The sequence below is a fragment of the Pistacia vera genome, unplaced genomic scaffold (genome assembly GCF_008641045.1).
Source record: "Pistacia vera cultivar Batoury unplaced genomic scaffold, PisVer_v2 Contig866, whole genome shotgun sequence".
Classification (NCBI taxonomy): Eukaryota; Viridiplantae; Streptophyta; class Magnoliopsida; order Sapindales; family Anacardiaceae; genus Pistacia; species Pistacia vera.
The window spans coordinates 92,953-113,698 of NW_022196741.1; the positions used below are offsets into that span (position 1 = coordinate 92,953).

At 37.8% G+C, this 20,746-nt stretch overlaps 3 protein-coding genes and 1 non-coding gene across 4 annotated transcripts; 2 read left to right on the forward strand and 2 right to left on the reverse strand.

Annotated features, from left to right (window-relative positions):
- The first annotated feature begins 286 nt into the window (after positions 1-286).
- On the forward strand, positions 287-1,877 carry LOC116118967 (salicylate carboxymethyltransferase-like). Its single transcript, XM_031404925.1, has 4 exons — positions 287-396; positions 628-1,032; positions 1,115-1,369; positions 1,456-1,877. Exons 1-4 carry the CDS (start codon positions 322-324, stop codon positions 1,825-1,827), a joined length of 1,107 nt encoding a protein of 368 aa, XP_031260785.1. The 5' UTR covers positions 287-321; the 3' UTR covers positions 1,828-1,877.
- A 950-nt stretch (positions 1,878-2,827) lies between these two features.
- Positions 2,828-5,620, forward strand: LOC116118960 (AAA-ATPase At3g50940-like). Its single transcript, XM_031404917.1, has 2 exons — positions 2,828-3,928; positions 5,151-5,620. The coding sequence occupies exons 1-2, from the start codon at positions 2,894-2,896 to the stop codon at positions 5,526-5,528; spliced, it is 1,413 nt and encodes a 470-aa protein (XP_031260777.1). The 5' UTR covers positions 2,828-2,893; the 3' UTR covers positions 5,529-5,620.
- Positions 5,621-9,081: 3,461 nt separating this feature from the next.
- On the reverse strand, positions 9,082-9,152 carry TRNAG-GCC. The gene has a single exon. It is a non-coding gene; the product is annotated as a tRNA-Gly (tRNA).
- A 1,098-nt stretch (positions 9,153-10,250) lies between these two features.
- Positions 10,251-12,161, reverse strand: LOC116118920 (probable leucine-rich repeat receptor-like protein kinase At1g35710). The gene has a single exon (XM_031404873.1). It carries the CDS (start codon positions 12,159-12,161, stop codon positions 10,254-10,256), a length of 1,908 nt encoding a protein of 635 aa, XP_031260733.1. The 3' UTR covers positions 10,251-10,253.
- Between the last annotated feature and the right edge of the window lie 8,585 nt (positions 12,162-20,746).

Genomic DNA, 20,746 nt, shown 5'->3' on the forward strand with positions numbered 1-20,746 from the left:
ATGTTCAAGAATTATAGGAGTTCGCTGATATTTTAGTTTGAGATATTTTTAGCTCGGATAAAAGTAAAACCGAAGAAATGTAGGGGTAACTGTACTTTGATTAGATGATTTCCCAAAAAAAAAAAAGAATAGGCACAGTAATACTAATACAATAATAGCATTTGGAGAGAGCAGCAACTGCCTATAAATACGGTAACTGGTATTGAATTTATACAAGCGAAAGTAGAAGAAACAAAGAGAGAGAGAGAGAGAGAGAGAGAGAGAGAGAGAGAGAGAGAGAGAGAGAGGAGAGAGTGAAAGTGGAAGAGATATACAGAAATCATGGAAGTGGTTCAAGTGCTTCACATGAACGGAGGAGTGGGAGAAGCAAGTTACGCCAACAATTCTTTAGTTCAGGTATATTTATAATATAATACTTTACATTTTTATTATTTGATCAGAAGATGTATAACTGAAGAACAGGTCTCTAACTTCATGCATATTTACCACAAAATTAAGTCAATCAGTTTTATTATGCAAATCCTAGAGGCTGAACAAAAGAGTGCTCATTCACTCAAAATATATGTCACATGCATCGATATAACTAGTTTTTCACAAAATATAACGTTGATCTTCTTCTTGGAACAGAAAAAAGTAATATCTATGACAAAACCCATCAGAGAGGAAGCCATAACAAAACTCTACTCCACAAGTTTCCCAACCAAACTAGTTATTGCAGACTTGGGTTGTTCTTCAGGACCAAACACTATGCTCGTGGTATCTGAGTTTATCGAAATAGTGAGCAATATCTGCAAAAAGCAGGGCAATCAATCACCGGAATTTCAAGTGTTCTTCAATGACCTTCCGGGAAATGATTTTAACACCATCTTCAGGTCTTTGCCAAGAGTTCAAGAAAAACTCAGAAAACAGATGGGCGGTGGTGGTGGTCCCTGTTTCTTCACAGGGGTTCCTGGTTCTTTCTATGGCAGGCTTTTCCCTAGCAAGAGTGTCAATATTTTCCACTCTTCATATAGTCTTCAATGGCTGTCTCAGGTGATATTGTGGTTTTCAGTAACATTATGTTCATAATTATTAATTAATAGTGATGAATTTACTGATGAAATTATGTTAACAGGTCCCAGAAGGGATAGAGAGTAACAAAGGAAACATTTACATGGCTAGTACAAGTCCACCATGTGTGCTTAAAGCTTATTATCAGCAGTTCCAAACAGATTTTTCAGTGTTTTTAAAGTGTCGTTCAGAAGAATTGGTAGCAGGAGGGCGTATGGTTTTAACATTTCTGGGAAGAAGGAGCGACGATCCCTCAAGCAAAGAATGTTGTTACATATGGGAACTTTTGGCTATGGCTCTCAATGAAATGGCATCAGAGGTAAGTACAGAAACAGAAACACGTACCCTTCTTCAAAATCACAAGTTTTTCAAGCAATAATATAGGAGATTTAACTATATATGCAGGGAATTATAGAAGAAAAGAAAGTGGATTCCTTCAACATTCCGCAATATACACCATCACCAAGTGAAATAAAATGTGAAGTTATGAAAGAAGGATCATTCGGGATTGATCGGATTGAGGTTACGGAAGTAAACTGGAATGCATACAGCGACGAGTTTAACGGAGGTGATGCATTACAGTTACAGTTACAGGATGGAGGATACAATGTGGCACAATGTATGAGAGCTGTGGCTGAACCTTTGCTTGTTAGTCACTTTGGTGAAGCAATAATTGATGAAGTTTTCAACAAGTACAGTAAAATAGTTGCGGATCGCATGGCTAAAGAGAAGACTGAATTTGTCAATGTCACAATTTCCCTCGCAAAAACTGGATGATTTATGACAAAATCCTTTACTATGTTTTAATTAATTGAAAGTAAGCATCATGAAGGATGCTATCAGTGTGTCCAGTCCCATGTGTCTCGGTGTGCAACTACATTTACATGTGTTGTTACGTTGTTGGTTCCCATTTATGTGTTGTACCGTTTAAGGTTCGTAATTAATTAAGAGTCAGTTAATCTACCATATTTCACAATCCAGAGCCTAACTTAAAGTTGCACCTGCACCTTTCTATTACTCCACTTGATCCTGTTTATTTTATACATATCAATAAAAGAAGGGCTTAAGTCTTAACCCAAGAATAATGGATAAAAGACCATGGACATACTCTTCATTATAGTGTATTTTATTATTATTTTTCCTTTTAGACTTTACTTTTTCACATGTTTGGAACCATATCCTATGGTCCGAAGTCGAAAAACTGACAAAGGAGGCTCTTTTAACAGGAAACTTACAAGACAAACACATATTCGTGAACAAATTTTCAAGGTCTATGCAATCTCTTTATTTTTTAAGAACCAAATAGGGGAAAAAATAGATCCAGTTGCAATGAACTTGTGTGGTGAGAAGTAGATGAATATACCCTTATGCAGTTTTGCTTTTGGTCCACTTCATGCCCAAACCCTAAAATTAAGGTTGATCTGGCCATCCACGTCTCCACCCATTTTTTTTTTAAAATTTTTTATTCGTTTGGTTTCGTTTTGTAATTGGTGATGCTCTGTGGACTCTGATGCTAATCAGCTAATGGTAGATGATGCTGACTCGAATTTTACCTGGGTTTCTTTTGTTCGGACTAGGATTCCTTTATTATTTATAAAATGACCAAAAAGCCCTTTACACAGTTTAATTGCTACTAACAGCAATTCATTTTTTTGGAAGTCCATTATGGGTTTTTAGCAATTCTCCCTGTCAAATTTGAGTTAAAAATCACGAGTATCCTTTTGCAAAAAAACATTCATGATTTTCATCTATCTTCACAAAGAGAGATAAACAAAAGCATTCTTGAAACACTATCAATTATCAAAATATCTCAAGTTCTCAAACACAAAACCCAACACCACTAATGGCGACGCCTTCATTTGAAAATAAACTGGCCACAGCAAAGACAATCTTAACCACTGCAGCTTCTGTTGCTGGTACGGTCATGCTAGCTCGATCAGTGTTCCAAGATTTCTTGCCCAGTGATATCCAACACTACTTCCTTTCTCGCTTTTGCAAAATCTTCAACACTCGCTCCTCCCATGTCACCATAGTCATTGACGAACTGGATGGGCTAGCTAAAAACCAAATCTACGAGGCTGCCAATAGATACGTGGGCTCCAAACTCGCTTCTTCAGCTAGCAGACTCAAACTGAGCAAGCCTGAGAAAGAATACAATATTAAACTGACCATGGAAAGCCATGAAGAAATGGTCGATATGTTTAATGGAGTTAAACTGAAGTGGGTTTTAATTTGTAGAGAATTTGAACCCTGGAGGTTGAATAACTCTCGTGATATGACCCCCGGTACTCGATCAGAGGCAAGGGCTTTGGAGCTTAGTTTCCGTAAGAAAGACAAAGACGTCGTCTTTGACTCATACTTGCCTTATATTGAGAGAGAAGCGGTGAGAATACTACAAGAGACAAAGAAACTAAAGATCTTTACTGTTGATCACAAAAATCTTTATGGGAACTGGGCTGATGCATTGGTGTCAGCGAACCTCGACCATCCTGCAACATTTGATACAATTGCCATGGACCCAGTGGAGAAGGAAAACATGTTGAATGATCTTCAAAGGTTTGTGGAGAGGAAAGATTACTATAGAAAAGTAGGTAAAGTTTGGAAAAGAGGGTATTTGTTACATGGACCACCGGGTACAGGCAAATCCAGCTTGATCGCAGCAATGGCCAATTTTCTCAACTGTGATGTTTATGATTTAGAGTTGGGTACGTTGAGGTGCAATGCGGAGCTTAAAACATTGCTTCTTTCAACTGGGAATCGATCCATAATCGTGGTGGAGGACATAGATTGTACAATTCACTTGCAAAATCGGTCACAAAGAGGTGGAGTTGGAGCTGAACTTGCAGGCTATGGAGATGATTATCTTCAACAAAGACAGGTTAGTTTCTATTTTTTGCGTATTAATTGCTCAATATTGCTTGTAAGTAACGTCTATACTAATTAAGAAGGATGCATACATTCTTAAAGTGTTATTAATTAATCCAATAATATTCTCTGCATGTAGGTTTTATTTTTGTTTGATTCAAACATTAATATGCTGATATATACTTATTGCATAAGATCTAGTTTCTGAACTACCCATTGTGTAAAGTGATTAAGAATCTAATTGTTAATGGATATAAACGTGGAAAGCATGTTACTGATGTTTTTATATTTAATATTAAGTTTACTTTGAAAATAAATGTACTTGTATCATTCTTTTTACTCTTGTCTAGAATAATATCTCTTTAGATTCCAAATGTAAATCTGAATAGTACCCGAAGAAAGAAAAACATGAAAGTAACATTGTGTAAATGTATATTCAAAATGCTTATAACCATTAAAAATAAGAATCCAGCGAAAACATTTCCCAAATTATGTGTATAGTCTTCCTTGACTCGTATTATTTTTTTGTATAATATGATAAAAAAAGTAGGTTAGAGTAGCATGAAATACAGGAAGCAACAATTGCTGAGATAGAGTTAGCCTGAATAAAATAAAATAAAGTGGGAGTCTAATAAATTTGAGATAATTTTGTCGTATAGATTATGAAAGAAGAAGAGTTGTTGTCAGGGAAGGAAACAGTAGCAAAGAGTAAACGACAATTGACAATGGAGGAAAAGAACAGTGAAGAGGACCACTTAATGGAGACTGAAGTAAGTCTAGATGTTGACACGTTTCAGTAAAGTTGATGGGATAGGTGGAACCAGGGATGGGAAAATCATTTCTTTGTGGACTGTTAGATTGCTTTTTTCTCAAACCTTGCGTGTAATGGAATCCACCTTTGAAGTATAACCACACAGCTTTGTTCAGGAATCAGAATAGTAAGGACTGAGGACACTGCAATCACATGGCAATGGTCTTATCTTGTTGAATTTTACCATCCTTTATAATATTTTCATATCCATGCCTCCATCATCTTCCTGACAAAATATATTCTCTGTTTTGATTACGACGCATGCTTTCTTGTTTGATATGACTCCATTAACTCTATGCTCCATCTCCACTCCTACTTTGTAATGATACATATTTTGTGTTTATATACTATTTTCTTTCATAGAATCATTAATGTTTGTTACTTTTATTTGTTGTGGTGGATCATGCTTATTATCTTTGTATAGGTAACCCTATCTGGGTTTCTCAATTTCATTGATGGAATTTGGTCGAGTTGTGGAGATGCAAGGATAATTGTCTTCACTACAAATCAACCGGAGAAGCTGGACGCAGCGTTGTTGCGTCCTGGACGTATGGACGTTCATGTTAACATGACGTATATCAAACCATATGGGTTTAAGGTTCTTGCTGGTAACTATCTTGGAATTCAAGATCACGTAATGTTTGATGAGATTAACGAATTAATTGAAACAACACAAGTAACCCCAGCTGAAGTGGCGGAGCAACTGATGAGACATGGTGACAATGATATTGTACTCAATGGCCTCGTTGAATTTATCAAGCTTAAGAAGAAAGAACTCATTAGAAAACAAAATTCAGATTAATTCAACAAGGATCATCTTCAGGAGTGAAAGATGTTAACACTGATCGTCAGTATTGAAAGATGATCAAGTTGAAATATAACTAATTTATTATATCGGAGACTTTAATTATTGATGTATTTGGGATGGTATATTTGCTTTAAGTCGAATGTATGAACTTATTTAAATAGGCGTTAATTTTCTTCTTTATTTCTAAATTTAGAGAGGCACGCAGGTGATAATATGATCTTTTTTCATTGCATAGACAAATTCAGGGCTAACCAGTATAAACCCATTTAAAATAAAATAAAAAAGAGTAAAGAAGAATCTAATATAATCTTTTAAGTGCGAATCTCTTGAATGGTCAAAGAGTAGGAAAAAGATTTATCAAGTTTTCTAGAGTTCGAGTTTCTTTATGATAAAAGATTAGAGCTCTTAGTCGGACTACCCAAGTTGAAAGCAGAATGGTCGTGTAGGCGCGTATTGAAGGAATTATAGCTAATTTGGGTTGAGTATTGTTGCGAGCCTACTTAAATCTTACATGAACCCAAGTAAAACCTTTTGGACACACCTAGTGTTTTTTTTATGGGTATTGTTATTTAGCCGTCACATAATTTAGATTGGTGTTATTTGAGCCCTACTAAAACTATTTCTAATTCCTTTTTTTAAATTAAGCTTTATTAAATAAGATTTTATTCCATACACACCAATATCGTTTTCCACTATTATTCTTCTCCTCTCTTGTTCTTCTAAGAGATTCTAAATAAACAAAATATTGTCCCAAATTAATATATATAATGGAGAAGACACTACAATATCATTAATTACTTAATTAATTGAATTGCTATTTAATCAAATTGTATTATATGAGTTGCCAATATAATTATTGTTTGTGCAAGAAATAAACATAAAGACACGTTCACAAGTTTTCTGAAAAGAGAGAGAGAGAGAGAGAGAGAGAGAGAGAGAGAGAAAACTACTACTTTTAAAATGATTATGAGTTATATGAACAAAAAAATTGATTGTTCTTTAAAATTAATTAAAAAGAAAATACACGAGATTGATTGATTGATTTTTTTTTTTTTTTTTTTTTGTATTTTGAAAATTACTGTATAAAAAACTGAAAAGAGTCTCAACAAAATAACGTGATCATACTATTAACAAGTTTATACTTTTTGGGTTAAACATTTATTTATTATTGCATTCGATTTTATTTAGGATTTCATAGACTTGTATAACCTTATTGGTTGTTGGCACTCCAGCAGAGCTCAATTGGGTGTGTTCTTTGTTACAAGTTCTTGGTGTCCAACTCTCTACTAGTCATGTGATCTATTGTGATAAAATTGGGACTATTCAACTCTGTTTCAATCCCCTTTTTCATTTACAAATGAAACATGTTGCAATTGATTTTCTTTTCGTTCGTGATCAAGTTCATAATGGATCTCTTTGGGTTGCTCGCATGTTTCCTTTACCGATCAAGTCGGTTATGCTCTCAAGGACAAGATTGATCTCTCTTCCCGAGCTCCATCTTGAAAGGGCATAACAGATCAAGGAACTCCATCTTTGTTGCTGCTTGTGCAATTAATTACATCAATGAAATAAGAATTGTGGAATAATATTCTCTCGACTCTCAACTTCTACTCTTATAAACTATTCTAAGTTTAAATTTTTATAACTTAAAAACATGAGGAAGCCCTTCCAGTTCCAGGTGTTAACTGTAATCAATTTCAATGGTGGAAAGTCAAACAATTAAATATTATAGCTGCTTTAGGCTGAACTAGGAGATCTACTAACCAAATCTAATTTTATACCTTCAACTCATACTAGAAGCAACATCCATATATATTAATTCCAAATTAGCAGAAGAAGATTTTCTTGTTTAGTTTGATTGACGTTAAGTTACAGTCAAGATTAAAAATATACAAACATTTTCACTGAAGAATGACTTATGCACATCACACTGCACTGGCCCGTCGCATGTGTTTATTCTTTTTCACCAAAGACAAAAACCCAAATTTATGGGATATTCAAGTACAAAAAGCTTATAATATAGCTAAAGATAAAGCCTGAGCCATGGCCATGGTTCCACTTTAGTGAAACTATACATCAATTATTAATGTTACTGTACAAGAATTTCCTAAATAAGAAAAAAAAGGCAAAAGTAAGTATAGTATTATTGATGTAAATAAATTCATTATATCTTGTCGTCTTTTACAGGGAGTTTGACATAAAGTAATCAATTAATTACTACCTATAGTACATAACATAATACAGTAGCTTCACACCTCCACAGCTCCACTTGCTATCAATCTCCATTGCAAACATGTTTAAACTCAAGGATTTTCCTTCTCTTTCAGAGTAAGTTTAATTTTTATTAACTTGAAAGATGCAATCGATTTTGAAATTTTAATCATGAAACTCAGAATATATGTAGTTGTTTTTTTTACCATACTGTCAAGCTGTTCTGCTTTTACATGATCATATGCCACAACCTTTCGTACAAAAAGTTTTGCTTTTACAGTTGAAGGGCTCTTGCATGTGAATATGATATATCAAAGGGACAATCGCAGTTAAATATGTGAATAAGTAATACAAATCTTGGTTGGTTTTGTTTGTTTTTACTATAAATATATGAATTTAGTGGCATCCATGTGTGCTTAATCCATATATTTTGAAGGAATGAAATTATGGAGGTAAACCAACAATGGATTGGTCGAGTGATAAAGGTTTGGGGTTAAGGGGTTTGCTCCCTCTGTGATCTCAGGTTCGAATTACAAGAACGGTTGCTAATATTATTGGCCATGAACTATAAGACTTCCCCTGTTTTGGAAGTCTTGTTCAGCGTCGGAGGACTAATCGAGATGAGCTTAACTACATAAACTAGCCCGAACACCTCTGGTAACAAAAAAAAAAAAAAAATTCTGGAGGTACAACACGTGTTCAAAACAATTTGTATCTTCTTGTTTTTGTACAGTTATTGAATGGTTAGATGATGGAGGCAAGCCCAGACAAACCTGGTAACAAAAAAAAAAAAAAAAAAGTCTGAAGGTACAACATGTGTTCAAATCAATTTTTATCTTCTGTTTTTATATAGTTATTGAATGGTTAGATGGTGGCGGCTGGGCATAAAATTATATTTACTCTTACTTTTCTTTTCTGAAAATGTATTTGTCAAAGGTTCTTTTTTTTTTTTTTTTTTTTTTTTTTATCTGTATAAGATCAATTCAATGAAGTTTTGTACGTTATGTTTTAATTTTTTTTTCTTGAAATTTGTTTTCATTTTTTTCCTTGAAATTGGTTCATTGGGACACTTTTAAAGATCATAATATTGACTGGGGTAGAAGACGATGACTTGGTTTAATTATAGAGAAATATTAGAATAAAAATATAATATATTTATAAGTTAATTTTTTAAATAAATTTAATGAGACTTAAATAACCCACTCTGAAAAGAAAACTGTGATTATGGTAATTAGGACTGGATGAAAGCCCTTAACAAGAGCAGAGAGCCTACTTTCAAAAAAGTTGGATGAAAGCCCTAACAAAAAGCCCAGTTTCCAAAAGAGTTGAAAAACCATGCACCAGCCGGGAATCGAACCCGGGTCTGTACCGTGGCAGGGTACTATTCTACCACTAGACCACTAGTGCTTTACTGTCAAGGGAAACTTTAATTAGTTTATAAATTACTAAACACTTTTAATTATTGTTAGTAAATCGATAGTTTAGAAATTGCTTAATTGGCATTAAAAATAACTAATTCTAACTTCTCATTCAAGTCCATTGGATTACGTTGAAACAAGGCCTGAAATTTATGTAAAACTTAATTTCATAATTTAAGTATTTTATATTTGCATCAAATACGGTAGATTTTGTGTTATGCATTGAAATATTCAATAATAATGATTTGTATTGGTTGAAATATTATTTATGATAGAAAAATGCTTGAAAATAAGAATTTCTTCATGTGGATTTGGTTTGATGAGTTGTGTTGATAATTGTTGAAATTTTCTAGAATTTCATAGTATAAAAACCAAAGTTTTCCTTCCAATTCAACAACTTTTGGGTCTTAAAACATGTAATCTATCATAGAAATAAGCATTCCTCTGATTCGGATGCAACTGTAGTTATCCTCACATAAGCATATTCCAAGGTGCCTTTGTCAGATTTTTTTAAGTGTTATAGCCGTTAAAAAGGCAACTCTCTTAAATTCTTAGTATGAGAAACAAGCAGAAAATACAAATTAACCGAAATTCAATGATATAAAAATTCAGAACCCATGTCTATAAACAACAGGATTGTAAGTATGAACAGAAAACAATGGCATGTGGTAGCTAGGTGGAAATGAGGAGAAAAAAGAACTAATCCCATAACCATAATGGGTGTTCATGTATGAAATGGGGGCTTTTTCGAGGCTTAATCCAAGTTTTATATAATTTGTGTGATCTTATGTTACAAGCTACCTCACATGTTGCTGTGATCTTATGTTACAAGCTACCTCACATGTTGCTGCAAGTCAATAGGTGCTTGCTTACGCTCCAGTATTGGAACTGAGGTGCGGGGTGTACAAATTTTCAACCATAAATCTTCGCAATTATTGAGCATTTTCTAACGTAAATGAGGAACTTGAGACTTTCATGAAAGTTGAGAAAAATCGAACAATTGAAACATTAAAATATTTATGAAAACCATAAAGTTTCTTTTAATTTTCAAGATCGAAAACCATAAAGGTTTGAACAAACAATGGACATGCTATTTACAAGGGGGAAGCGGAGATCCACAGAGACCGGGATTATTTTTGAATGCAGATACAGGAATATTAGCTTTATGAGGAGGAATCCTGCCACTCAGTCTATTGCTAGACATGTCAAAATTTTGAAGTTTTTTCAGATTCATCATATTCTCCGGGTTAGTTCCACTTAGCTTGTTCTTTGAAAGCAAAATAGTTGTCAATTCCTTAGCATCACCAAGCTCAATTGGTATCTTCCCGGAAAGACTATTGCCTTCTAGCTCCAATACTTGCAATGAACTCAGTTTTCCAAATGACTTTGGTATTGGTCCCCCAAGTGGATTGTGGGATAAAACCAAAGATTTGATATCAGTCATTGTAGGGATCTCACCAACATTATCATCAATTGGACCAATGAACATATTGTTAGAAAGATCAATGGAATTAAAATGGCCTAGTGGGTCCTGGGTTTTTTTTGAGAAAATTGTCTTCATGTGACCAGTAAACTTGTTGGAATGAAGATCGAGGTCCATTAGAAGTGAAAGGTTTTTGAATTCAATGGGGATTGATGAGTAAAAGCCATTGTTTGAAATATTCAAAAATGAAAGGTTGGTCATGTTCCCAATCCAATGAGGCAATTTACCTATCAAACCATTGCTTGATAAGTCCAGCATGGATATGGATGATGAAGATAGCCAACTTGGAAGCTTCCCTTCAATCCCAGTCTTTGCCAACATTAGCCGAAATAATTTCATTTTTGCAAACCACTTTGGTATGCTAACAAGTCCTAGAGGATTGAATGACAAATCCAAATACTGTAACCTTTGCACTTTAGCTAGCTGAGGAGGAATTGGCCCGGAGAGTTGGTTTCTTGACAAATCCAATGTTTGAAGGTTTTGTAAATTGCCAAAACTTGAAGGAATCTTGCCTGAGAAATGGTTGTTTGAAAAGAATATATCAGTGAGTGTAGCTAGACGGCCAATGGTTGCTGGTAACTCTCCAGTGAGCCTATTGTTCTCAAGAATTAGTCTTTGGATATTCGAGAGCATGCCGATTGATGCAGGTAAACTTCCCGTTAGCTTGTTTTCTGATAACCGGCAGAACTGAAGTGAAATAAGCCCAGAAATTGAAGAAGGAATGCTTCCGGAAATCTGGTTTTGATTCAAATATAAAAGTACTAATGAAGAAAGTTTACCAATGGAATGTGGAATGCTTCCTGTTAATTTATTCGCAGACAAATCAAGATAATTCAGGTTACTGAGTTCACCAATTCCAGCTGGAATACTTCCAGAGAATTTGTTCCCATGAACATCAAGTTTAGTCAACATTTCCAGCTTGCCAATAGTATTTGGAATGGAGGCAGATAATTGATTCCCAGATAGACCCAACTCAGAGAGTGATGTCAGAGTTCCAATAAGAGAAGCAGGAACACCGCCGGATAAATAATTATCATCAAGATAGAGCTTCTCCAGTCGAAGAAGGTACTTGAAGGTCATTGGTATTGAACCTTTAAGTTTGTTGGAATTAAGAAAGAGATGCGTAAGATGAGATAACTTGCCAAATTCTGGTGGTATTAGACCCTTCAACTCCTTGAGATCGCTCAAGTCTAGCAATTGAAGATTGGATAAATTTCCCAGAAAAGGAGATAGAGTTCCCGTCATGTAAGTGTCCACAATGAAGTCGCTCTCAGAAAGAAGGCCTGGACGCGAGACATTAACGACTCTTTTTGAGGAATCACAGGATACACCTTCCCAATCAGTGCAACAATCGGAGGAAATATTCCATGACAGCAATAGATTAGACGGATCAGAAATGATTTGATGTTTGAAATGGAGTAATGCTTCTTTCTCAACTGCATTACAGGCTTCAGATGAAAGTAACAAGAAGAAGGGCGAGAAGAAAAGGATAACGACTGTTAAAGATAAATCCATTGATGTTTTGAGAGTTGAGACCATAAAAATGGGTGTTGAAGAAAGATAAGTTTGTCTGTAAGTGAGGTTTCTGTTTATAAGTGGAGTCGGAGCGCCAGCGGGCTAACACATGTAATGTAAATAAGTAGACGTTACGGTCAAAAGGCAAACGTTGATGACAGCAATGTATTGGGCAATTCCACCTGTTCAAGGGCATGGCAACTGAGGCAATTGCCTTCGGCCTCCCCTTAAGGCTTTTAAAATATATATTTAGTAATTTTTAAATTTAATTTAATCTTCTTCATGAATTAAGGCAAATAAGTCCATATTGTATCATTGAAATTAAATTAAATTAATATTATTCATTAAAACGGTCACCTTGAATTTCATATAATATGTTAGACATGTTTGTGGCAATTAAGCAACCTCATGTAACGTGGGAACCATCGACCAACTTGTTCATTCATTATGTATGGGATTTTACTAATACTTCAATTTATATTTTAAGATATTATTATGTAATATTTGTCGTAAAAGTAGTTGTAGTATCTCAAAGTCAAGATTTGGATAGTAATATACAAGAGTTTACTTGTGTTGTGTGTGATTTTTCCATCAAGCTCGGAGAAGTTAGAGATCAGCGAGGTTGTAGCCCGATTCAGAATTAGCTCGACTCAATCGATTGTCCAATCCAACATAAGATCGTCGAGATGTAGCTCGACCCCAACATAAGTTAATCGCGACCAATCTTGACAGTTGTTCAACTAGTTCACAGATAACCTCAGATCTCGGATATCTTGGAAGGGATCAAATCGACATTAATTTTGGCATAATCTCAACGCTCAACCGCAAGAATATCAGAGTTGTATTTCAATCTTAATTGTAATCCCTTTATTTTTCGCTCTTTTCTTTGTACAAAATCTGTGTATAAACCGCTTCCAATGATGAGAAAAGGGTTAGCAAATTGTTCTAAGATTATTATTCTAAGCTTCACAGCAAATACAAAAACAGTGGACGTAGGCTCAAGAGTATTAACTTGCCAAACCACTTTAAAAACTCTTTGTGTCATTTACTTTACTACTTTTGATTCATTACATTGCTGGTTACCTGTAATCACGCACACATCGGTTCCGATTCCTTCAAGGTCAATCAGATCGCTCTAGTTGGTGCAAAATCTTGTATCAACATTTTGGCACTAGAAGGAGGGCCTCTGCCAAATTTCAGAACTTCCGACAAAAAATCTCAGTGACCCGATTACTCAAGGCCTACAATGGTTCGTACAAGATCAAAAATCACTATCGAAAACCACGATAACATGGAAACCACCCACTAGAAGGTGCATCAAGATGTCGTTGGGTGTTGACCACCAGTGTCACTGATGTAGCAGGTTGCAAACCAGCAAGGGGCAGGGATGTCGAATCCCAAGAATGGTCAACTGGTGGAGATGATCAGAACAATGGTTGCACAGGCAGTGTAACAAAACGTGGTTGCGTTGAGAAACTAGCAACCGGCCCCCCAAGACCTTGACCGACCGTACTTCACCGATGTCGCCCCAACAAGTCAGAATTCAGTTAGTGACCAATTTGGTTCATCGACACTGAGGAACGATCGACGATCCTGGCACCGCCAGGCACATTCCATCCATGAACGAGAGTCCCGCGGGCAAACTAACCTTAGGCGATGACCGGGCAAACAACCCATAAGGGAGGATGAAGATAATGGTCGCTAGAGGGATACTCGACCTGCTCGACGAGATCCCTAACCTCAGTGTGCCAGTTTTAACCCATGCTAAAGGCAGACTAAGACCTCGCAAGCTCGCGAGATGAGTCATGTGCGTCAATCTGGCAATGATCGACGTTTCGATTTTAACTAACATATCGAGCAATACACTAATGAGTATGATAACACCTACTAGCCCAGCCATCATGACTCAACCTCGCGCATCAATGCGTTCAATGGAGGGGGCTCTCAAGCAACAGATCTGCAAACTTACCTACTCAAGGTAAGGTTGAATAGGGCCAACCAGGGCAATCCCCATAATGAAGACTTAGATCGGGTGCAATGAATGCTCGACGATCTAAGAGCCCGCCAGAACAATGCGGTGGAAGAAATAGTGAGCTCTCCATTCATGGACGAAGTTCGTCAGGCCTTGCATCCCAGGGGTTCAGGGCGACAGAAAGCAAGTTCGACGGGAAATGAGATCATAGAGACCACTTTGACTCTTTCAACGACTTGATGGAGCTACACCAGGTCTGTGACCTAGCAAAATGCTGCTGTTTTATAGTCACATTGGTAGGAGATGCCAAGAAGTGGTACAAGAGGCTCAAGGCGAACTCAATTAGTTATTGGCAATAGTTCTCCTTGCTGTACCTACAGTAATTCCAAGCAAGGAGACAATTCGCAATGCCGCTCAGCTATCTGAGCAATATTCGTTAGGAAAGGACAAAACACTGACCTCGTATTTGACAAGATTCCAAAATGAGCAAGCAAAGGTCGCAGATGCACCTGAAGAGTCAATCCGGACTTTGCTAATTGCAGGTATCAGGCCATAAACAAACCTATGGAAAGAGCTCCAAAGTGAAGACCATGTGAGCTTGACGAAACTCTATCAAATGGTTGTTAAACATCAGCAAGTAGAAAGGTTGCTAGCGGCCCTAGCTAGAATCTTGCCACGAAGAGCCCTAGACAGGCAACAAGATTACCTAGCAGATAAACGGAGGGACCAAGACCATAACGACAAGGACTAGAACCAGTTCCAAAAGAGGTAGAAAACAGAGAATCGCTGGGAAATGCAACCTTTTCCATGATATACAGAGTACACCCTCTTCACTCAAGACATAGCTCATATATATGAAGTTTCCAGTGAAGCTAAGAGACTGCCCGCTCCAAAAAGGATGAGGGGGCTTTGGGCATAAGAGATCATCAGAAATATTGTCGATATCACTAGGACATTGGGCACAACACCAATAAGTACCGAGCTTTAAAGGATGTCACGAAGATCTGATCTGAAGGGGCCACCTAAAAGAATTTGTCAAGGAGGCACCAGCTCGCAAAAGTACAGGCGAGCAGAATAATCAAATTCAGCAAGCCTTGGCCAACAACGAAGCCCTAGTAGGCATGATCTATAGGGGTCTCGACATTGCAAAGAGCTCAAGGCACTCTCGTGAGCAATATGCAAGCGAGGCCAGGATAGACTCGATCCCTCGAGTAATGAGTTATGAATAGAAGTTGCCAAAACGGCCCAGGCAAGAGAGCAAGGTGATAAGATTCATCGTGGAACAGTATGAAGAATCTCTTCACCACAATCATGATGCGATCGTAATCGCAACTAGGATCGACAATGTCCGAGTACTCAGGGTGATGGTCAATTATGGCAGTACAACAAACATCATTTTTTTAGGAGTTTTTCGAGAAATAAGGTTCACAGAGCGACACCTAAAGGCGTGTCCATCGCCGCTCCATGGATTTACCAGGGGTAGCCTAGTCCCCAAGGGAACAATCGACCTGCTCGTGACCGTAGAGGCAGAACCCAAGATCAGGATGGTGATGGTAGAATTCTTAGTGAGAGATTGCCTGACTACTTACAATGTCATTCTTGGAAGACCAATCCTGGATGATCTGAGTGCAATCTCCTCAATACATTGCCAAGCAATGAGATTCCTAACTCCAGATAGGGTCGCAACAATCAGGAGCTATAGGAAAGAATCTCGAGAATGTTACAACCGTGCCATTCATGTTGCATTAAAGTGGTTGCTCCCAAGAACTGGTCATCGCTGAGTCCAAACCAAACCCTGGGCCTCTAAAAGACACTGTAGATCCTTGCATCCACAAAGAAGAGCCCACAGCGAGGCCAACAGAAGAGCTATGAGAAGTATCTGTCAGCGGGTGCTGAAAATTGGCAGCTGTTTGAGCGACGAACTAGCAAACAATTTGGTAGGGTTTCTAAAGAAAAACCTTGACGTGTTCGCTTGGGTACATGCGGATATGGAGGGGTCAACCTCAAGGTAATGTGTCATAAATTAAATGTTGACCTGACAGCTCAACCAATTAGATAGAAAAGAAGATCTATGGATGCAGAGCGGTCCAAAGCACTCAAAGATGAAGTTGACAAGCTTCTTGTTAGACCGTTCGTCACGGTTACAAAATTAAACCTAAGTACCGTAGCTAGCGGTAAGCAGGGTCAAATCCACAGAGAGCAAGACTAACGACCTAATGTATATTTGAGTTAATGAAAGAGAAATTGGTAGAATGATTGATTAAAACTAAGGAAACTAATTACTTGCAGGAAATTAAAAAGCATCAAATAAATTGCTAACTAAAACACAATATTAAAAGCGTTGTCGCTACGGGTTCGGTTTGACTCAAGACCAACTCTAACAATTCCTCTCCTCGCTCTTCAATTTCCTAATCTTACAAGGCTAGGCAAATCAATAGAAATATCTCCCGGCAATCTAGGCATAATCTATCCTGTCTCCCCATCGTCTTAGTTACAGATTGATTGGTTAAAGACTATCATTGACAAACCGAAAAATGCTAAACCCTTAAACACCACTAGTTGGTACAACGTTAACAAGTACAGCCTATCAACCTGTATCATCCAATCAACTAATTACACAATAAATGCATTCCTAGTAGAAATGATATTAAACGTTATTACAACTTGATTGCAATTAGTACCGAAGCAATTTAAAGTCATAATCAACATTCAATAATCTCAAACCGACATTCAATTATGCGAAAAGTTATATATCAATAAACGTTCTCAATGGACATTATCAATTCAACACGTCGAGCATCAGAATAATATTAAAGCATCGCAAACAAACTGAAACAAAAACAAATATAATCTGAATAAAAGAAACTTAACCAAATATCCAACATTCGGGCTCATCCAACTAGTCGAGAGCTGATGAAGAGATTAATTGAGTCAATCTCGATCTCGCCTACACCGTAACAGACAACCGGGAACTCAGCTGCTCATGGTGGTGATGACGGAGGCTGAAACAATGGAAACGGAGCTGATCATGGTGGAGAGGAGGTAACTGAGAGCGATATGATGCGAAGAAGGGGCGAAAATGACCAACGGACAGCCCGAAATACGAACAGCTGCACTCGTCAGAAAACGTTAATTTTTCAATAGGTCTTTCGAAAAACGGTGGTGAAAATGGGATCCGAAGGTACCGATAGAAAGCTCTGGTGATGGGGAGTTTAGATCAGGTCCTGGGGAGGTGAGAAGTCGCCGGAAATGAGCAAGATCTGGGCTGGAAGATGAAGAGGCGCGGTGGCAAAGTAGCGGATTCCGGCGGTTTTCGCGGCGGCTGAAGCTTGGAAATGCTAGATCCAACCGTGGGGAATGAAGATCAAGTCTTGGGGAGCTAAAACATCGCTGGAAAACGGCAAAATCTGGCCTGGAAGGCGAAAGGTCGCGGTGGTGGAAGACGAAACGTCGCGACATTTCCGTGATTTTCGGTGGCAATTTGCGGTGGCTGATGAAAATCGGTGCATGGGGAGATGGATCGTCGCCGAAGGGAGACGAAGGGTCACTGGAGCTCGTCGAAAAACTGGGTGAACAGCCTCCACATTAACGCGACTTTTCATCTTCTTTTATAGAATAAAATGCAAAATATCACTTTGGTCCCTGCATGATTGAAACGTGACAAAATCAGCCCTTATAAATGTGACAATTTACCCCCTAAACAGCATAAATGAGACAAAATCACCCCTAATCCATAAACCACAACCTAATATCAACTCATATCCTTTCCAAAATCATTCCAAACACGTTAAATTCATAAGAAAAATATTAGGAAGCGATTTTCGTGAATAAATTCATAAATTCTTTAATTATCTCAATATACTTCAATTAATCACACATGGGGTATTTTTATCAACAAAATAGAGTCACTTTCTTGACTCTAACACTTCTGAACATCAACTTCATTAGGGAAGTGAAATACTTAGATTGGCTCGTCAACCTGGTCTTGGTGAAAAAGTCAAATAACAAGTGGCGAACTTGTATCAACTTCACAGATCTGAACAAAGCATGTCCTAAAGACAGCTTTCCGCTACCCCGGATCGACCAATCAGTAGATGCAATAGTCAGGAACACAGCACTAAGCTTCATGGATGTATACTTGGGATACAACCAAATCCTGATGTATCAGCCCAATGAAGAACACACCTTATTTATTACTGACCGGGGTATTTACTGTTATAAGGTAATGTCATTTAGCTTGAAGAACACTAGAGCAACCTATCAGCATTTGGTGAACAAAATATTCCCCGAGGAAATTGGGACAATAAAGGTGTACATCGATGACATGCTCGTCAAATCAAAGATCGTCGAAAGTCACATTAAGCACCTAGGGGAAATGTTAGACATCCTTAGAAAATACAGAATGAGACTCAACCATCTGAAGTGTGCTTTCAGAGTAGCTCGAGAGAAAATTTATGGGTTTCTTTGCTAATTAACAAGGTGTTGAAGCCAACACATACAAGATTCAAGCTTTCTTGAACATGAAGAGCTCGACCAGCATAAAGCAAGTTCAAAGCTTGATAAGGCGTGTGGCCACACTTAGTAGGTTCATCTCCCAAGCTACAAACAGGTGTCTACACTTATTCAAAACCCTGAAGGGAAATAAATGATTCAAATAGACAGAAGAGTGCGAGAAAGCATTCCAAGAACTAAAGAAGTACTTGGGGCAACTCCCTCTACTGTCAAAGCCCATCTAGGGTGAGCCTTTGCTTATGTGTTCATCGGTATCTAAGTTCGTGATTAGTGCGACTTTGATATACGAAGAGGGAGGAGTACAATGGCCGGTGTATTATGTGAGCAAGAGGTTGCTCAACGCTGAGACAAGATACCCCGAGATGGAGAAGCTCACATATGTACTGGTCATCGCTGCTCGGAAGCTGCAGCCCAATTTTTAAGCGCACTCCATACATATGTTGACGAATTTTTCACTGAGAAAGATAATGTAGAAACACGAGTGTTAGACCAGTCGTCACGGTCATAAAATTAAACCTAAATACCATAGTTGCGATAAGCAGGGTCGAATCCACAGAGAGCAAGACTAACAACCTAATATATATTTGAGTTAACGAAAGAGAAATTGGCAAAATGATTGATTAAAACTAAGGAAACTAATTACTTGTAGGAAATTAAAAGCATTAAATAAATTGCTAACTAAAACACAATATTAAAAGCGTTGTTGCTACGGGTTTGGTTTGACTCAAGACCAACTCTCACAATTCCTCTCCTCGCTCTTCAATTTCCTAATCTTAAGGGGATAGGCAAATCAACAGAATGGCTTCCGGCAAGCTAGGTATAATCTATCATGTCTCCCCGTCGTCTTAGTTACAAATTGATTGGTTAAAGACTATCATCGACTAACCGAAAAACGCTAAATCCTTAAACACCATTAGTTGGTACAACGTTAACAAGTACAACCTATCAACCTGTATCATCCAATCAACTAATTACACGACAAATGCATTCCTAGTAGAAATGATATTAAACGCTACTACAACTTGATTGCAATCAGTACCGAAGTAATTTAAAGTCATAATCAACATTCAATAATCTCAAACCGACATTCAATTATGCGAAAAGTTATATATCAACAAACGTTCTCAATGGACATTATCAATTCAACACGTCGAGCATCAGAATAATATCAAAGCATCGCAAACAAACTGAAACGAAAACAAATATAATCTGAATACAAGAAACTTAACCAAATATCCAACATTCGGGCTCATCCAACTAGTCGAGAGCTGATGAAGAGATCAATGAAGTCAATCTCGATCTCGCCTACACTGTAACAGACAACCGGGAACTCAGCCGCTCATGGTGGTGATGACGGAGGCTGAAACGGTGGAAACGGAGTTGATCATGGCGGAGATGAGGTAACCGACAGCGATATGATGTGAAGAAGGGGCGAAAACGACCAACGGACAGCCCGAAATACGAATAGCTGCACTCGCCAAAAAACATTAATTTTTCGACGGGTCTTCCGAAAAACGGTGGCAGAAATGGGATCCGAAGTTACCGATGGAAAGCTCTGGTGATGGGGAGTTTAGATCAGGTCCTAGGAAGGTGAGAAGTCGTCAGAAATAAGCAGGATCTGGGCTGGAAGATGAAGAGTCGAGGCAGCAAAGTAGCGGATTCAGGCGGTTTTCGCGGCGGCTGAAGCTTGGGAAGTGTAGATCCGACCGTGGGAAGGGAGATCAGGTCCTAGGGAGCCAAATCATCGCCAGAAAATGGCGAAATCTCGCCTGGAAGACGAAAAGTCGCGACGGCGGGAAGATGAAATGTCACGGCATTTTCGTGATTCGCGGTGGTGGCTTGCGGTGGCTGATGAAGATCGATGCATGGGGAGATAAATCATCATCGGAGGGAGACGAATGGTCATCGAAGCTCACTGAAAAACTGGGTGAACAACCTCCCCTGTACACGACTTTTCATCTTCTTTTTATAGACAAACTAAAACAATATCACTTTGGTCCCTACACAATTGAAAAGTGACAAAATCAACCCTTATAAATATGACAGTTTACCCCCTAAACAGCATAAATGAGACAAAATCACTCCTAATCCATAAACCACA

What these genes read in the sequence shown, in the direction of transcription:
- LOC116118920 (XM_031404873.1), bottom strand. Translation starts at nt 12,161, where the DNA reads ATGGATTTATCTTTAACAGTCGTTATCCTTTTCTTCTCGCCCTTCTTC.
- LOC116118967 (XM_031404925.1), top strand. Translation starts at nt 322, where the DNA reads ATGGAAGTGGTTCAAGTGCTTCACATGAACGGAGGAGTGGGAGAAGCA. An exon ending in CCAACAATTCTTTAGTTCAG is followed by an intron (nt 397 to 627) that starts GTATATTTATAA and finishes TTCTTGGAACAG; the next exon opens with AAAAAAGTAATATCTATGAC. An exon ending in GTCTTCAATGGCTGTCTCAG is followed by an intron (nt 1,033 to 1,114) that starts GTGATATTGTGG and finishes TTATGTTAACAG; the next exon opens with GTCCCAGAAGGGATAGAGAG.
- LOC116118960 (XM_031404917.1), top strand. Translation starts at nt 2,894, where the DNA reads ATGGCGACGCCTTCATTTGAAAATAAACTGGCCACAGCAAAGACAATC. An exon ending in ATTATCTTCAACAAAGACAG is followed by an intron (nt 3,929 to 5,150) that starts GTTAGTTTCTAT and finishes ATCTTTGTATAG; the next exon opens with GTAACCCTATCTGGGTTTCT.